Here is an 18,968-nt window from a genome sequence, read left to right as displayed (position 1 = left end):
GTTTGGGAGCCTGGGCTCGAACCGGGATCTTTTATCATCCTTGAGTTTTGCACCATGTGTGCTTAACCTGCTGTGCTGCCGCCTGGCCCTCAGTATGCTTTTCTTAAAGTTGGGAGAAGGCCAAGAGGATTAACTCCCTAGTCTGGAGATCATGAGTTGGGATTTATTTGAAAAGCTATGTGCTTCATATTCAGAGACAAAGAACTAATTAATGAAAACAGCCTTTTTTACAATTTTTATTTTCAGTACATTAAATTTACTCATAAAAACATTCTAAAAATGTACAATTTTTCCTTTTTAACAAAGTATAATAAAACATAAAAACCCCAAAAACAGAATACTTGACATTTACAATTCAAAATCAAATTAGCAGAATATTAAATATTTACAAAACTATATCTTTTAAAAATATTTATAAAGTTACATGCAATTTTGTAGAATTGACATAAAAGAATGGCTCAAAAATGGGAGAAATTTCCTTCATTCCTAAAAAGAAAATATGTCCAATAGAAGCTGTGAAGATTCTTGAGTATATGAGGTTTTCAGTTTCAGTACCAAAGCCTTTGTCTTTGTGCATGTGAGAACATGAGCATGTGAGAGGTGAGACACAGTCCAGGCCTGATGGCTGTGCTCCCCCTCCTCCCTTAACAGTGCAGCAACACTGACCTTTGGCTTCAGCCAGCACAGTACATAGTTTTTTGAGTGTTGATTACAGATGCTCACTTCCTTGGGGCTTTTTGATAATTGAGCCTCTTCAGAACCCATGGCTTTTGAGTGTCACCTGACTCATTCTCTGGGCATCTCCTACACTTTGGAAAGGTTCCTCTGGGAGGAGGTTGAGCTGAGCAGTGACACGGTTCCCCATAGGAACTGTGTTACTCAACATGTAATGCCATCATTTATCAATTAGTGAGGCATCAAACCATCTACCATGGAAGTAGGAAGTGACAAGATGACAGGGAGTGAGGAGGGTGCTGTCCTCCTGAGCAACGCTGAAGTGGATGGACATATACAGTCTCAGTGAGCCTGTACTTGGGGACACATGACCACTGGTGCCAGGCAGAACCACTACACCTGTGCCCACAGTTTGTAGTGTGTGTGCACTATGCTGACTTCCCACAATAAAGGACCTAGACTTCTAATAGTTATATACTGAACTACTAACTACTATATTAACAAACTGATTCCTGTATCTTTTGGAGATTATAGATGATGCTGGTTTTAATACCCAATCATATATATATATATGTATATATACACACACACACATATATATATATGTCTCCAAGAAAATAATTTTGTCTTTATTATAAGTGCTAGTTTCCATTTCCTCAGCGCTTTTTAGCAATTAGTTTTTTTTTTAAACATTTAAACACTTTCCAACATTACCATGAAATAAAAACTAGAAAATAAGGTAGAAAACTGAGTGTTTTGCTTAAAAAAATTAAATAGTAGCTTTATCCCAACACTGTATTCTACTTTGATCTGTACATTTCACTTTTCCCCATTCTTGGAGATTAAAAAAAAAAGTTAGAAACTTAAATGCATGACAGACTATACAGAGCAAAGTGGCTAGTGCCACACCTACCTGGTTGCCACAGCATTCAGAAACAGCCCAAGGTTTCAAGAAAAATGACTAAGGAGTTGAAAAGGGTCAGTATGATCTATGTTTCTAACTGATCTGATATCTGAGGAAATGCAAAATGTTTTCAGTTTACAGACTTTGGTTACTTTTGGAGATAAATCCATCAAATACTGCTAGCAAATATTACCAAGTCTCATATTTTGGGTTTCTTGGGAAGCGCTCTTGCAGATTGGCAGCTGAGTGTGTCTTGTGTTGATGTGTCACAGTGCTCAACAAGGAATGGCCTCACTGGAGATGCCACATCGCACACGCACTTTCAAAGACAACTATGGGTTAAGACCTTTGATGACTGGAACACAGCCAATGTCTGAACTTATTTACCTCAATCAGAATGTCAAATTTCAAACTGAAGTTTCTGACTTAATTTTTGTATTTAGTGTTAAAACTCTTGATATTTATCAAAATAGCTATAAGGGTACTGATAAGACTTTCATTCCCCAACACTGACCACTAAAACAAACCTAAATGTGATTTTCTTTTGTTATGTATGAGATAGTTTTCAATAATTTCACTATGTTGAAGTAGGAATTATTTAAAATATTTCTTTGTTTAAAAAACCAAAAAATTTAAAAGTTTGGCTTTCAGCACATATCCAGGCCACTGTAACGGCCTTCAGAAATATTAAAATCGTAAACATCAATGAACACTCGAAGTCTTCCTTAAACATAACATGACATGTTCCAGTCTAGTACTCTTTAAGGCAAAGTTGTGTCAATTCTCATTATTCTGACATTTTGTAGTGTTTATAATTTAAGAGATCAATGTAACATTCCCCCCAAAAGCTGTTACAAGCATCACCATTTACTTCAAAACTGTATGTAATACTGTGTACCAGGAAGAGAGAATACAGAGGTCTGTCAATTCTGCATTGCATAGAAATGAAACTCTACTAAAATAAAACTCTACTAAAAACCTTTTTATAAAATAAAATAAAAATGTAACAACGTTCTGCTTTGTTTCTGTAAAGCCAGGAAACGGATCTCAAAAATTTGAAGCTTCACTCATAATGCCTCAAGTTCTAGGGCATTATGTTGATTTATACCAGTTTTTCATGAGGTTGATTGTCCCATTTTAAGTATGGTCTGAATATTGTAATTTCCTTTCTTATTCAACTGGAAAAATCCCTGGGCAAGACCCTGCCAATCGATATTTTAATATTGGAGGCTTTCCATTTAAATTGACAGTATTTGAGCAGAAGATTCCCTTTAGTCTTGAAGACTGAAGTCCCTAAATTTCAGACCAAAAAGCTCTGAGTTGGGGGAATTGAGAGCTGTGTGGTGAGGACTTAACTTCCCACCTTGATAAAACTAGACTTCTGCAGATCTTGTAGCTCTGTCCTGTTGGCGTGGTCTCTTTCAGGGCCTTACCACTTTCTACTGTAGTTTTCCAGTAATTTTTAATAAAACTACTAAGACACAGCCTGATATAAGAAAGTTGAGAAAAGATTTTTAATATTTTGCTCATAAACTATAGGACTATATTCTTGTTGAAATGTCTGTCTCAAAGTGTTAATCTGTTAGCAGTGAGTCTTGGGGTCCTTAGTAGGTCCATGTGAGATAAAAGAACTTGCCAACTTTGCTAAGGATGTGTAGCATCCACCAGAGTTGAATCACAAAGGCCGTGTCCTACCCGTCTGCAAGAGTTCCTTTGCTTGGAAGATGACAGGACTCAAAGCTACTATTGAAGGGCCCAGAAGGAAAGGACTCTCAAAGCTTTGATGACTAGGGATTCTCTGGGACTTGGACCCTTAGAAATTAAGTTGTGCGAGTAGCTATTTCTATTTAATAATGTAGTTTAATTTTATTTGCAGAAAAAAATTAAACCTGAAACTGCTACAAGTGTTTTAAAGAGGGAAGGAAATACTAAATCTCTGTTGTGTACTAATCATGTAGCCTGCTGGTGCCAACTCTTTGAAAACAAATTCTCTGAGTGTCTTGCACTGTGGAGATTGACATCAGTTTACATTCTTCTGTAGTGCAATCCTTAAAAAGCCCAGATATTAGTGCCTGACCACTTTAGGAATAAAACAAAATGAAACAAAGACGACACTGTCCCTCACCCAGGGGTGTCAAGAGTCCAACTGGTGGCACTCCGTTTGGAGAAATCCAACCTTCAGCTCTTGCTTCCTTCTTGTAGCTGCCCTGGAATTAATGTGTGAGCCTAGAAGGACCGATGGTGACAATGCTCTTCAGAAAAGACGGTCTCTGCATTGCCACCACAGGCAGGTGGCTGATTCCACCCACCATGAAGAAACCTGCTAGGCAAGTCCTGACATCAAGCTCCAATCTAGGATTTTGGCAATAAAACCGAGTTTGATGCACTCCTACGCTAGAGTTTCTATCCAGTCTAGTAAAGTAAAGCACCTTTGGATTAAAAAATATTAAGCTCAATAGCAACTAGACTTCTCAGTTTTGTATTTAATTTTCCTTATTGTCTCCATGGCTTAATAGTGTTCTGTTGCCAGAGAAAAATATCAATCTGTGGAGTCCAGACTTTCTGCTGGAGGGGCATATTTCAACCTAAAAGTACCTAGAGAGAGGGGAAAAAAAGAGATCAAATTTGAATCACTGTAGAATTATCACAAACAACTGCTCTGCCCAAAAGTACTTCTATAGTCATTGGTCAACATTTGGGCATTGGAAATCTGCACTATCTGGTCTGATCACTCCCAACTCCACAATCTGCCACCCCCAAATTACTGATAGGTGCTACAAGTTTATCAGACAGTAAAGGGAATGAAGGGCAAAGTCCCCATCTACCTTCTCAGGACTCTGCAGGCACACAGTTGGTGGGCCAAAGATAGGGAATCCTGGTGTCACTGCCTCTACCTACAGGGGTGGCCATGTGAAAGGTTTAAACACCCAGGCATGTGTGCAAAACACCCCGTTACTCCTGCCCACAAACCCAGAGTTCAACCTGGTTGTCTCTGAGGTTCTTCAGGTCTTCAACTAAGCACATGGGGGTTGGGTCTGGGATCCACAGATCTAGGGTACCCTTCAAAAGTCTGCAGAACTCAAGTGACAGCCCAAGATGGCACAAAATAGCCAGGGGGGCAGGGCCTATCTTTTCTAACACCCAATTCATCTTTTCAAAAGCTGTAAAAAATAATCCTGTCGTGATAAATACATTAGGCATGACTTTGAGTAAAGAGAGAGAAGAGAGTAAAAGGGAAGGAAGGAGTGGGCATGAGAAGATGTAGCACAGTGAATGATGACATCAAACACTGACACCACAGCCAGGGCCACTTGAATGTGAGGCGAGGCTGAGAACAGTAAATTCTACCTGAAGCTTTTGAACTCAGTGGCCATAATCTAGGCTTTCAGCTAAGTGCTAGGGGTGACATGAAATCACCCACATTTACTCCCTTGCTATGTGGTAGTAAATTTCAGGCCAAGGAAGCCATAGGGCTAGACAGCCTCATCCACAACCAGCTAGTCACAGGCTAGAATAAGCAAGCCTAATTCAAGAGACAGTCTGAGAACTGGAATACCCCTTTGGGTCTTCAAAGCCTATCAAGAATTCCATGCTTTTTTCAAGAAGCATTTGAGAAATTATTTTTTGCTTTAAAAAGAAACACATTTACTATTATTTTCATGGACAGTAACCCTTTGTGAACATTTCTCCTCTGGGGCAGTGATGAACTGTTAGCCAAGGGAGTCCAGCCTGCCTCCAGAGCCCAGCTGGCTGTGCTCTGCCTTTACCTTGGCGATTGAAGTCCATGGATGGCTGCTTGCAGTCCTGAGCACGATGACCGGTGGCCCCACAATTGTAACACGAGAGATTCCCACTCTTTTTGTGACTGGAACCATTGCTACTGCCTACTAATCCTTGGGCCTGATACACACCCGCTGCCCCTGCCATGAAGTTCTGCATTGGGGGCACGGCAAAGGTGGACTGGCTGCCCAACACAGGTTCCGGTGGCACATTGCTACTATAGGGTGAGTGCACAACAGGGAAAGTGCCACTGCCATACTGCTGTGTGCCTACGTAGCCACCACTACATACCGGGCTGAAGGGAAGGAATGGGAAGGGAAACACTGATGGCCCCGAGAATGGGTGCTGGAAATAGTTGGCATAGCTGACAGTCAGGCCACTTGAGCCACAGCTCCCGCTACAGCCACATGATGTACATACTACGCAGCCAGGTGGTGGGGCAGGTGTGGGCTGCTGGGCTGCAGGCTGTTGCTGATGGTGGTGGTGGTGATGGTGGTTTTGACTAGAGGCAGGAATGTTCCCAGGGGAGCTGCCACTGCTGCTGCTATAGAAGCTGCTGTCAGGGATGGAGGAGAGTGCAGGACTGGAGCTGGGAGCTGGGCAGCTGGGTACTGAGGCCATGTTTGCAAAGGATGAAGAGGGGTGGCTGCTGGAGGAGGCAGTGCTGCTGTTGGCACAGAAGCTGCCTTGCAGGGGCCCCATGGCAGGGAAGGCAGCTTTGGTGGTGGCTGTGTACAGAGCAGTCCGGGGGTTGATTATTGCAGGGGGCACACTTATCTGCACATTATTAGAGCAGGAAGTTTGCCCAGAAATGGCAGAATCTGCAGGGACAGATGAAGACACCAGCAGTTTGATGGGTGGTCGAGCCACATGGAAGACTGTGCTGGATGTCCCCGAGGCTGTGCTGCTTGTCTCTACCACCAGGGCCGGTGGCTGGGTTGGCTTCATTACTCTGTCCAGTGCCGCTGCGTGAACCACTTTGGCCCGGGGACCAAAGGAAACAGTGGGGGACATGGAACTGCTCTCGTTAAGTCCAGAGAGGACCTGCATGGGTTGATGGGGGGAGGACGTTGGTAGCACGTCCATCATGGCATTGCCAAAGCTCTTGTCCACTTTCATGCCACTTCTTGGTCCAGAGACTTTGTTCCTGTCTTCAAGCGACAGCAGTGAGTGCACAGAGGAAGAGAGGAGTTTCATGTCTGCACCCCCCCTCTCCGATTTGTGCATGGAGTTGAGCATGCGGATGGGTGCTAGGTGTGAGGCCGCTGGCATCAACTGTGGAGGCAGGGCATGGTGTCCTGGTGGGTTGGAGCCTGCCTCATTCTGTACGGGGAGGACCTGGGCTGTGGGTCTGGCAGAACTTGAAGTAAAGTGGTTCAGTAGCATTACAGGCTTCTCCTTATCAGAGGAGCCCTCCAAATGAATCTCCACACCTAGAGATGGAAACAGAGCGGTCAGCACGGCTTCCCCGGCCAAGGATGGAGGCAGCACCGCGAGAGGCCCACTGGGGGTCCTTACGTCTGTCGTTCTCCTCAGCGCTGTCTGAGCTCTCTTCCCGGGCCTGTACCCCCATTGGGCTGGGCGAGGAGCTGGAACACTCGGAGGAACTGCCTTCCCGGGTTGCCTGGTGAGGGGTCTGTTCCACTTCCACCCGCAGTGCTGCGGAGAAGGAACAGGTGACAGTCCAAAAGTGGCACCCATGACCATGTGCCACAGGGGTCATACCAGCTAGTGTCTACTTTCTGTCAACCACCTTCCTGCATATCTATCACATATCTATCTACTCCAAGAAGGCAGCTACTATCATTTCCATTGTCCATAGTCACACAGCCAGCAATGTGGCAGATGTGACAACTGAACAAATACTTACTGCCACATGCTATGTGTCTCCTCCCTACATAAACATTAAAGAAAAAGGGTTCCAAATCTCTGTAGTACTGTTAGTCCTTGCAAAAGTAATCATCCACATACAAACAGACATCTCATTTTACAGGCTGAGGGACATAAGATCTTTTTAGTCAAGCAACCACTTAAAAGATAGGCAACTTTTTCTTCTTGATTTAATGTTACTCTTGGATATTTCTATTATACAAAGAACCTAATGCAACCTGTGGCACAACAGTACAGCTTAAGTCTGGCAGAGAGGTGGGGGGAGGTGGTGGTGGTCAGATGCAGGAATCAGGCATGAAGGAAGATTTCAACAGCGACCTGGCACACAACTTAAAAAAAAAAATTTTAATTATCTTTATTTATTGGATAGAGACAGCCAGAAATCAAGAGAGAGGGGGGTGGTAGAGAAGGGGAGAAAGAGACACCTGCAACCCTGCTTTACCACTTGTAAAGCTTTCTCCCTGCAGGTGGGGACCAGGGGCTTGAACCTGGGTCCTTAAACATTATAATACATGTGCTTAACCAGGTGTGCCCCCCCCCTTTTTAATTGCCACCAGGGTTATCACAGTGGCTCAGTGTCAACACTACAAATCTGCTGCTCCTGGTGATCATTCCTCTCTACCCCCCCCCAACATTCCTCCCTACTATTTCACAGGACAGAGAGAGATTAAGAAGGGGAGGGGGAGATAGAAAGCTAAAGAGAGACACTTGCAGACCTGCTTCACCACTTGTGAAGTGTCCTCTCTGTAGGTGGGAAGTGGGGGCTCAAACTCAGGTCCTTGCACATGGTAATACATGTACTCAGCTGTGTGTGCCACTACCTGGTCTCCTGAACACAACTTCTTACACCCATCTTGAGGAAGTATTTTCATTTATCCTCTGTCGTTCTCATGCTTCTCTTCCATATAATTTTTTCCCTATCCAAGTACTAACTAGTTCAACCCTGTTTAGCTTGTGAGATCAGATGATTATGGGCATATTCTCATACAAGCTTCTACTTTTTTTTTTTTTTTAACCAGAATAATTACTCAATTCTGGTTTACGGTGGTGCTGGGGACTGAATCTAGGAACTGTGGTGCCCCAGACATGAAAGTCTTTTTGCACAACCATTATGCTATCTCCCTGTCCAAATTTACCAGTGTTTCAGTAATAATAATAAAAACAAGAACAAAAGATTTATTAGTGAGTGGTAAGGAAAAAGAGCCACAGCATCACTCTGGCACAAGTGATGCTGGGGATTGAACTCAGGACCTTATGCTTGAAAATCTAACACTATCCACTGTGCAACCTGCTGGGCCACAACTTTCAAACTCTTTTGCCCAACTTTAGGCAAAACTAATTAGACTCCAGTTTCAAACCCAATTATCCTTTCTATTTTCCTATGGTAGAGACCTTAATTGAATATTGACAATACTATGAATACTGAAAAACATAAAGGAAAAAGGAGGAATTATGGTGGAATCCTTATGAGAGGAGCAGTCTGCACCCAGGGTGGCAGTTTCTGTCTCACCCACCTGCAGTGGGGTTGCCTCGCACAGTTTGCATGGGCCCCACGTGGCTGGTGGGGGGTACTCGTGCCACTCCGCTGTTGGTGACTGGGGCTGGGGCTGAGGGGTTCAGGCACCGCTTCTCTGACTTCTCCCTGTGTGAACAGCAAGCATGGTACAGGTGAAAGCTCAATTTCTTTGCTGAAGAAGTTATTTCACACATTCTGTATAGATGCATACATCTCACACAAAGGATTTCCATCAGAATCATCTCCAAGGTAAAATAAACTAAAAACAAAAAAATCATGAGTTCGGACTTGCCAGACGCACTATAAAAGTTTTTCCTCTAAACTTAAGCCACTTTTGTAGATTTTCAAAAGCATTAAGGCTTGAATAGCAGTCAAAAGTAATCAACAATCACCAGACTCACCTAGAATCTGTAAGATATACTAAAAAGCAAACTGAGCATATATTGCAGAACTGCACACTCACTTCTCCAGCTCCAGTTGAGTCTTGAGTTTTTTCTTTGCACCCATGGTAAGGGATTCAAATTTATTTAGATCTTCTTCAGTAAGGCTTAGAAACTTTCATAGAAAAAACAAATGACAAAATTACTGACAATAAGGATTCTGGAAAAAAAAAAAACCTAAAAGTTTAAATTAATGTTTTCTACCTTTAGAGTAGGTAAACAGATCAAACTTGCCTCAAACTTGAGAAAACTAAAAGTTGATAAATCATCTGGTGACCACAGTTCAAATTATGAGGATCTTGCTATGTCCACTGAGCCCTGACACTGACACCAATATCCTCCCTTGTTGTAGGGGAGACATAAGGACCTAGATAAATCTGTGTAGACAGGCAGATGACTAACACCTTTTATCCCCTCTCCCCTTAAAAATCACTATCATGGGAGTTGGGTGGTAGCGCAGCAGGTTAAGCACATGTGGTACAAAGTGCAAGGACCGGCGTAAGGATCCCAGTTCGAGCCCCCAGCTCCCCACCTGCAGGGGGGTCGCTTCACAGGTGGTGAAGCAGGTCTGCAGGTGTCTATCTTTCTCTCCCCCTCTCTGTCATCCCCTCCTCTTTCCATTTCTTTCTGTCCTATCCAACGACGGCATCAGTAATAACAATAATAACCACAACAACAATAAAACAAGGGCAATAAAAGGGGGGGCAAATTAAAAAAAGGAAAAAAATCACTATCATTTTGGGGATAGCAGCAATTATAGTGAGTAGCAAGTGACTGTGAAAAGTAGTCACCACTTCAACTGATTGTTTCACTAACCCTCTGGCCTTCAGACTGAATAAGAAACCATGTTCAATCCCCACACTGTCTATTAACAGTATCCTTTTTTTTAAAAAAAAAACTTTCATTATTATTTTTATTTATTTATTTTTAAAAATTTATTTCTTTATTGGGGAATTCATGTTTTACATTCAACAGTAAATACAATAGTTTGTACATGCATAACATTCCCCAGTTTCCCATTTAACAATACAACCCCCACTATGTCATTTATCATCCTTCATGGACCTGTATTCTCCCCACCCACCCACCCCAGAGTCTTTTACTTTGGTGCAATATGCCAATTCCATTTCAGGTTCTACTTGTGTTTTCTTTTCTGATCTTGTTTTTCAACTTCTGCCTGAGAGTGAGATCATCCTATATTCATCCTTCTGTTTCTGACTTATTTCACTTAACATGAATTTTTCAAGGTCCATCCAAGATGGACTGAAAACAAAGTCACCATTTTTTACAGCTGAGTAGTATTCCATTGTGTATATATACCACAACTTGCTCAGCCACTCATCTGCTGTTGGACACCTGGGTTGCTTCCAGGTTTTGGCTATTACAAATTGTGCTGCCAAGAACATATGTGTACACAGATCTTTTTGGATGGGTGTGTTGGGTAAACTTTTATTTTAGATGGGAGCTATGTTAAGAGTTTACAATACAGTTGCTGACACACAGGAACATCTCACTTCCCCCCTTTTTTTAAAATTCATGACAGCATTTTTAAAAAAGATTTTATTTATTTATTAATGAGAAATACAGGAGTAGAGAGAAAGAGCCAGACATCACTCTGGTACGTGTGTTGCCAGGGATTGAACTCAGGACCTCATGCTTGAGAGTCCGATACTTTATCCACTGTGCCACCTCCCGGACCACATGAGAGCATCTTCTATTCAACCATTTTCAACTCATATATTAGCAAAATCTGTTGCTATTAAGATTTAGGGATCTATGGCCCAGGAGATGGTATTCAGTTATAGTTTTTGACTTACATGCATGAGGTCCTGAGTCTGATGCTTAGCATCCCATGTGCCAAAGTGATTCCCAGTTTTCATGTCTTTCTCCTCCTCTCCCCCCACAAGTAAATCTTTTTTTTTTTTTTTGCCTCTAGGGTTATTCCTGGGGCTTGGTGCCTTCACTACAAATCCACTGCTCCTGGAGGCTATTTTTGCCATTTTGTTGCCCTTGTTGTTGTGCTTGTTGTAGTTGTTATTGTTGTCATAGCTGTTATTGTTGGATAGGACAGAGAGAAATGGAGAGGAGGAGAGAAAGATAGACACCTGCAGACCTGCTTCACCGTTGTGAAGCGACCTCCTGCAGGTGGGGAGATGGGGGCTCAAACCGGGATCCTTATGCCGGCCCTTGCGCTTTGCGCCATGTGCACTTAACCTGCTGCACTACCGCCCCCACAAGTAAATCTTAAAGAAAAATATCTATCTGTCCTAAACAGAGTACTGCAAATATACTTATTTTATTGTGTAATAAAAGCCTGATCTCGTTTTCAAGTGCAGATTTTTGAATAAATTAAGTTTACAGGGGCTAGGTAGTGGCATACCTGGTAGAGCACACATGTTACAATGTGCAAAGGCATAGGTTCTAAGCCCCCAGTCCTTACCTGCATGGGTGAAGCTTCACAAGTGGTAAAGCAGTGCAGATATCTTTCTCTCTCCCTCTCTGTCTCTTCCTTTTCCCTCTCAATTTCTCTGTCTTTATCCAAAATAAATTAATAATAAATAAAATACTTTTTTTTTGCCTTCAGGGTTATTGCTGGGGCTCAGTGCCTGCACCATGAATCCACTGCTTCTTTTTTCTTTTTTTTTACCAGAGTACTGCTCAGCTCTGGTTTATGGTGGTGCAGGGGATTTAACCTAGGACTTTGGAGCCTCAGGCATGGGAGACTGTTTGCATAACCATTATGCTATCTACCCCTGCCCGAATCCACTGCTTCTAGAGGCCATTTCCCCTTTTTTGTTGCCCTTGTTATTGTAGCCTTGTTGTGGTTATTGTTGTTGTTGATGTCGTTCGTTGCTGGATAGGACAGGGAGAAATTGAGAGAGGAGGGGAAGACAGAGAGAGGGAGAGAAAGACAGACACCTACAGACCTGTTTCACTACCTGTGAAACGACTCTCCTGCAGGTGGGGAGCCGTGGGCTCGAACCAGGATCCTTATGCTTTGCATCACGTGCACTTAACCCGCTGCACTACCGCCCGACCCCCAATAAAATATTTTTAAAAAATTTACATAAATGGGAGCTGGGCAGTGATTCTGGTTAAGTACACACATTACACCATGCACTTGGGTTTAAGTCCCTGTTCTCCACCTGTAGGGGGCAAGCTTCTCAAGTAATAAAGTGGGGCTGCAAATGCCTCTCTTCCATTTACTCCCTTTTCCTTCTCAATTTCTCTGTCCTATCAAAGTAAATGAATATTAAAAAAATATTTAAATTTTTTACATAGGGCAGAGGGGAGATAAAATAATGGTTATTCAAACAGACTCTCATGCCTGAAGCTCCAAAGTCCCAAGTTCAATCCCCTACACCACCATAAACCAGAGCTGAGCAGTGCTCTGGTTTAAAAAAAAAAAAAGTGGGCCCTATCCAAGGGTTCCAGGACTGGGGGAAGTAGGGGCTCTATAGTGGAGATGTGAGGTTCCTGCTGTCTTAGGGTTCAAAAAGACAGTCGATAATTAATGTTATCATCACATTATTTGGTAATTGGGTTAACTTTGAAAAGTCCTTTTGTTAGGGTTTGCTGTACAGTACCCAGTATCTTGTATATAGCTGTGCTATTGGATGCTTCTAATCTACTTGGTCTAGGCTTTTGAGAGAGTCCGCGTATCAAATACACAGCCTATATATTAAAAGGATTCAGTTTGTGTTTTGAGAAACTTTGGGACATACAATTGATTTTCCCCCTCTCATATTAATTAACTCGTGATTTATATGTCTACATTTTGCTAGGAGTGTACATAAACACCATTCCCACCACCAAAGGACTGTGACCCATCCCTCCCGCCCACTCCCACCCCCCACTGGCCCAGGAAGCTACATGTCTACCCCTTACCACTGGGTTTTTACTTTGGTGCCCTACTTACAATTTGATCAGGTCCTGCTTTTAGTTTCCCTGGAACCCTTGGATAGGGCCCACTTTCCCGTATGCATCTCCCAATCCAAACCAAATAATATTGCATTCGCTGATCACAACCTAACCAACGCAACGATTGCCACCTCAACATGCTTCACCTCAGACTGTGTCCAGAGACTTCACGTGTGGAATGACAACCCTTCAGCTTCATTACTCGGGTGAGACCTTTCCTTTCATAGTACACTCTAATTTCATCTCAGGTAGTTCACTTTCTAACAAAGTCCCATAACCTAGATATACACCAGTTTCTGTGAGAGAGAGCTTATGTGCACACGTATCCATAAACTACTGCAAAATATATACCTGAAAGCAGAAGTACACTAGAGTTTGCAGTGAGTACCTCCCTAACACTTCCTCTCCACTATTCCAAGCTTGGGATCCATGATTGCTCAACAAATTGTTTGGCTTCGTATGTTAACTCTCTTTTCAATCACCAGGTTCCAGATGCCACCAGGATGCTGGCCAGGCTTCCCTGGAGTGAAGACCCCACCAATGTGTCCTGGAGCTCAGCTTCCCAGAGACACACCTTACTAGGGAAAGAGAGAGGCAGACTGGGAGTATGGACCGACCAGTCAACGCCCATGTTCAGCGGGGAAGCAATTACAGAAGCCAGACCTTCTACCTTCTGCAACCCACAATGACCCTGGGTCCATGCTCCCAGAGGGCTAGAGAATGGGAAAGCTATCATGGGAGGGGGTGGGTTATGGAGATTGGGTGGTGGGAATTGTGTGGAGTTGTACCCCTCCTACCTTATGTTTTTGTTCATTAATCCTTTCTTAAATAAAAAATTTAAAAAAAAATTATAGATTAAGTCACCATTGTCATTCTATCCAGCAGAGGGAGCTCGAAGCTTAAACACTACAATGCTAATTCAATTTTACCAGTGGCATTAGAACTCAAAAACCTTCAAATTCAAATCCAGAGCACACAATGTGGCAGGCACGTGCACATGTTAAATGACCAGATTGTTCATTCTACCCCCTATTTTCCCACATCATATATAATTTAGAATAAAATACTCAGTTCTTAGACTTCCTGCTTATTAAGCACATACCTTTTCCATTGTGAGCTGCTTGAAGACGGGGTAGTACTTGTGCAAACGCAACTTCCTTAGCCAATCTAAAATCCCATTTTGCTCCTGGGTCTGGGGGGTCTGCAGACTGGTAGGCATTAGGATGGTGGGTGAAGTGTCTATCTGAGTCCGGTAGGCCAGCGCTGAGCCTGCGGCCCCTGTGTGGGAGCAGTGGGGTATAGCAGCTGCATTGGCTGAGTGCTGCATGTGGTGCTGAGCACCACTCTGAGAGGATGGGATGCCAGTCACTCCACACACGGGCCTGTGGGACAGCAGATAGGAGGAAGATCTGTTAGGATCTGTGTCAGCAGCTTCTTCATGGACAGTTCTAAAATTAGTACCACTGCTGATAAGAAAGCCCTTGTCTACTGCTGCCACTCAACCAATATTCTGAAGTTAAACCTCTGTAGGTGTGTATGTGTACACTTGTGCATATGTACACATCCATAAATAAGAGTATATGAACACAGATAATCATGTATCCATATGCAAATGCTTGAGTATATGCCTATTTAAGTATGTATAATTATACATGTGTGTTACCACTAGATACTTGGCTAAGCTGCTTTTTTTTTCCCCCTTACTTGAAGGTTTTTTTTTTTTTTCACCCTTGCAAGCTGTCTGTCACAGGGCCTCATTGGTCTAGGCTGACTTTTTCAAGATACTGAGAGAAACTGAGACAGAGAGACCAATATTAAATCCTAATTTAGGCGGGAGAGAGACAGACATCTGCAGACTCGCTTCACCACTTGTGAAGTGTACCCCCTGCAGGTTAGAAATGGGGGCTCAAACCCAGGTCCTTTAGCATGGTGATATATGTGCTTAGCCGGGTGTGTCACCACATAGTATTCTGGACAAAATTAATTTCTCTCTCTCTCTTTTTAAAGATCTTGTTTATTAATGAGAAAGATAGGAGGAGAGGGAAATAACCAGATTATCACCCTGGTACATGTGCTGCTGGGGTGTGAACTCAGGACCTCATGCTTGAGAGTTCAGGGCTTTATCCACTGAGCCATCTCCCAGACCACTTTTTTTTTTTTTTTTTTTTAAGATTTTATTTATTAATGAGAAAGCTAGGAAGCAAGAGAAAGAACCAGACATCACTCCGGTACACATGCTGCTGGGAATTGAACTCGGGACCTCATGGTTGAAAGTCCAATGCTTTATCCACTGTGCCATCTCCCAGACCACAGGACAAAACTACTTTTTAATTTTTTTTTATTGTTGTTGTTATTGTTGTTGTCGTTGTTGGATAGGACAGAGAGAAATGGAGAGAGGAGAGGAAGACAGAGAGGGGGAGAGAAAGATAGACACCTAGAGACCTGCTTCACCACCTGTGAAGCAACTCCCCCTGTAGGTGGGGAGCTGGGGACTCAAACCAGGATCCTTATGCCAGTCTTTTGTGCTTTGCGCCACCTGTGCTTAACCCGCTGTGCTACCGCCTGACTCCCAGACAAAACTTCTTTATGGAGTGCATAAGGTAGAAGGTCTGGCTCCTGTAATTGCTTCTTTGCTGGACATGGGCATTGGCAGGTCAATTCATACTCCTAGCCTGTTTCTATCTTTCTCAAGTGATCAGTCCTTTTTCTATTCTATCACAGGATGATACTGACAATCATCAAGTTAAAGTTGATGCCTAAATCTTTCCTTTTTTAAAAAAGTTATCTTTATTTATTTATTGGCTAGAGATAGACAGAAATTGAGAGGAAAGGGAAAATGAGTGAAAGAGACACCTGCAGTACTGCTTCACTACTTGTACAGCTTCCCCTCTGCAGGTGGGAACATTGTAATGTGCGCTCAACCAGGTGTGCAACCATGAGGCCCCCATAAATCTTTCTTATGCTTTGGTTTGATCCCAAGTACCACATGTGAACACAAAGGGAATTTCATGAACAGCAGACGCAGGAGTATTTTGGTGTGTCTATCTCTCCTAAAAAATAAATAAAATGTGATGGGAGGTGGCCTATGGCTGCTGAATTTAATGAGGACCTGGGTTTAATGCTTGTTGCTATATGGAAAGAAAAAAAAAGTAGGGTGATGCAGCATAATAATTATAAGGAGGAAGGAAAGAACAGAAACAAGAAGCCTAGGAGGTGGTGCAGTTTCTGATGACTAGACTCTCAAGCATGAGGCTCCAAGTTCAATCTTCAGCATCACTTGTGTTGGAGTTATGCTCTGATTCTCATTAATAATAACTCTTAAAAAAATATTGAGAACAGGGAGTCGGGCGATAGCGCAGCGGGTTAAACACAGGTGGTGCAAAGCGCAAGCATCTGCGTAAGGACTCCAGTTTGAGCCCCTGGTTGGCTCCCCACCTGCAGGGGAGTCACTTCACAAGTGGTGAAGCAGGTCTGCAGGTGTCTTTCTCTCCCCCCCTGTCTTCCCCAACTCTCTTCATTTCTCTTTGTCCTAACAACGACATCAATAACAACAACACTAATAACTACAACAATAAAAAGGGCAACAAAAGGGAAAATGTTAAAAAAATATTGAGAACAATTAAACTCTATAAAGTTTTTTTTTTTTTTCCCCAGCACCAAGGTCTTACACATGTATGAGTCTACTTGTTCCTTGGACACTTTGTTCGTTCTTGGTGCATTAGATAAGGAGAGATAGAGACACAGAGAGAAGGACAGATTATCAATAGCATTGCTCCAGCTGTGAGCTTCCCCTGGTGTCATCCACGGTGCTTTCATGACAGGACTCAAACTGAGGTCCTTACTCATGGTAAGGCATGCAATTTACCAAGTGAGGGATTTCCTGACACCTAGAAATAATTACTGACACAAATCAGAAGTGGTTATCTGTGGGAAATGCTTATTAGAAATGTGCCGTCACACAGCATGTAGCTCACCTTCCAGACATGCCCATCATGGTGCCAACTTTAGAAATTGAGGAGTTGCCAGGACCTGAAGATGAAAAACAAGTGCCATAGAATTTACAGACAATAAGAACAGTTTCTTTCTAAAAATTTGTTATGAACATTTTCTTTTTATTTAGGTATACTTTATAAACTCACTTGGACTTTGAAGCTGTTGGGTGGGAGATGAAGTGCTGAAAAATTTCTTAACATGGTCATTTTTTAATATGTGAGATGGTAATGAAGCCAAATACCTAAAAAGTAAATAAAAGTGGTTTCATTACAGTGAAGATGGTATTACCAAACACTACTTGGGAGAGAAATTTTAATTTTAATTAAAATAAATATCTATTGGAGGACATCCTTCCCCACACTGGCCAGTTCTTTCTGTGATACCTACCCCTATCAACCTTCCCCTTTCCCATTCTTCCTTATGCTAAAAATGGAGTTTTCAAGACAAAGTACTCCTTGCTACTATCAAGGACTGGGAAGTTGCTCCTTTTGAGCCAGGTAGGTGACCTGCACTCCTCTCACCTTTACCAATCAAATATACCTACACGTGGTCAAAGGATCAGAGACACTAGGCCCAGAAGATTTTCTCATTAGGTCAGTCTCATTAGTGGCCTTAGCTTTCAACTACAGGACAGAACAATGGTCAGATTTCATTTTCCAAGACTTCCAAAATTTCACTAAGTGGTAGCATACAGTTCAAAATTATTTTCCTTATAACCTCAAAATCATACTATGGTTATTAAGACTTTTCTCTTTTTTATATTTATTTTCCCTTTTGTTGCCCTTTTTTTTATTATTATTGTTGTTGGAACTGATGTCATCATTGCTGGATAGGACAGAGAGAAATGGAGAGAGGAGGGGATGACAGAGAGGGGGAGAGAAAGATAGACACCTGCAGACTTGCTTCACTGCCTGTGAAGCGACTCCCCTGCAGGTGGGGAGCCAGGGGCTTGAACCTTGAACTGGGATCCTTATGCCACCAGTCCTTGCACTTTGCACCACCTGTGCTTAACCTGCTGCGCTACTGCCCAACTCCCTATTAAGCCTTTTCAAATTCTCCATAACCAATGAAAATTTCTAGAGGTAGAGACCAAAGTGTCGAAAATCACATATCATCTTAAGAGACCTTCCTAAGCAGGCAGTCTATGTCATGCCCACACTATATAGCTACTGACCAGTGCAGAGCCACTTAGGGGAAGGGTCCTGGGTGGGGGAGGAGTATTACCTTAGGTCAGCTTCCAGATCTATGTGGCTTCGCTCTATATAAAAAGAATCTGGGCCAGCTAAACAAGGAATGAATTTTTCCAAATTTTCTTCAGGGTACAGCTGAGATAACTGAAAAAGATGAAGAAACATAGAAAGTATGCTAACATTTTACATAATGACAAAAAAAAAACAACAACAACAACAACCAAAAAACCCCAAAAAACAGTGGCAGGTAGGATTAGGATAATGACACTAATATGACACCCATTCCATTAGCTATTTGGGGGTTTATAGGCACTGAAGACATAAAAAGTCACATACATGAGTTACATGTTCACTATAATAACATAAAAAAAAAAAAAACCTCTCTAAGCTGGAGAAACAGCTCACAGGGTAGAATGAATGCTTTGCTATGCATATAGCCCAAGTTTGGGCCTTGACACCACACAGGGAATGCTATGACATGAAAAGAAAATCTGGGGGGCCGGGCGGTAGCACAGCAGGTTAAGTGCACATGGTGTAAAGTGCACGGACCTGCAGAAGGATACCAGTTTGAGCCCCTGGCTCCCCACCTGCAAGGGGGTCACTTCACAGGTGGTGAAGCAGGTCTGCAGGTGTCTGTCTTTCTCTCCCCATCTGTCTTT

The 18,968-nt window shown here is 42.7% G+C and overlaps 1 protein-coding gene across 1 annotated transcript in view; it reads right to left on the bottom strand.

The window, feature by feature from the left end:
- Positions 1–219: 219 nt before the first annotated feature.
- ZCCHC14 (zinc finger CCHC-type containing 14) overlaps positions 220–18,968 on the bottom strand; it is an 89,775-nt gene continuing 71,026 nt past the window's right edge. The window contains exons 5-13 of the mRNA XM_007531442.3: positions 18,344–18,453; positions 17,266–17,360; positions 17,101–17,155; positions 14,229–14,508; positions 9,229–9,320; positions 8,764–8,891; positions 6,878–7,018; positions 5,347–6,792; positions 220–4,174 (exon numbers count right to left, since the gene is read on the bottom strand). Coding sequence (XP_007531504.2) covers positions 4,119–4,174; positions 5,347–6,792; positions 6,878–7,018; positions 8,764–8,891; positions 9,229–9,320; positions 14,229–14,508; positions 17,101–17,155; positions 17,266–17,360; positions 18,344–18,453 — 2,403 coding nt within the window. The 3' untranslated portion in view covers positions 220–4,118. The remainder of the gene's footprint in view (positions 4,175–5,346; positions 6,793–6,877; positions 7,019–8,763; positions 8,892–9,228; positions 9,321–14,228; positions 14,509–17,100; positions 17,156–17,265; positions 17,361–18,343; positions 18,454–18,968) is intronic.

Source organism: Erinaceus europaeus, chromosome 2, assembly GCF_950295315.1.
Source record: "Erinaceus europaeus chromosome 2, mEriEur2.1, whole genome shotgun sequence".
NCBI classification, from domain to species: Eukaryota; Metazoa; Chordata; class Mammalia; order Eulipotyphla; family Erinaceidae; genus Erinaceus; species Erinaceus europaeus.
This window is presented reverse-complemented; position numbering and strand designations above follow the sequence as displayed.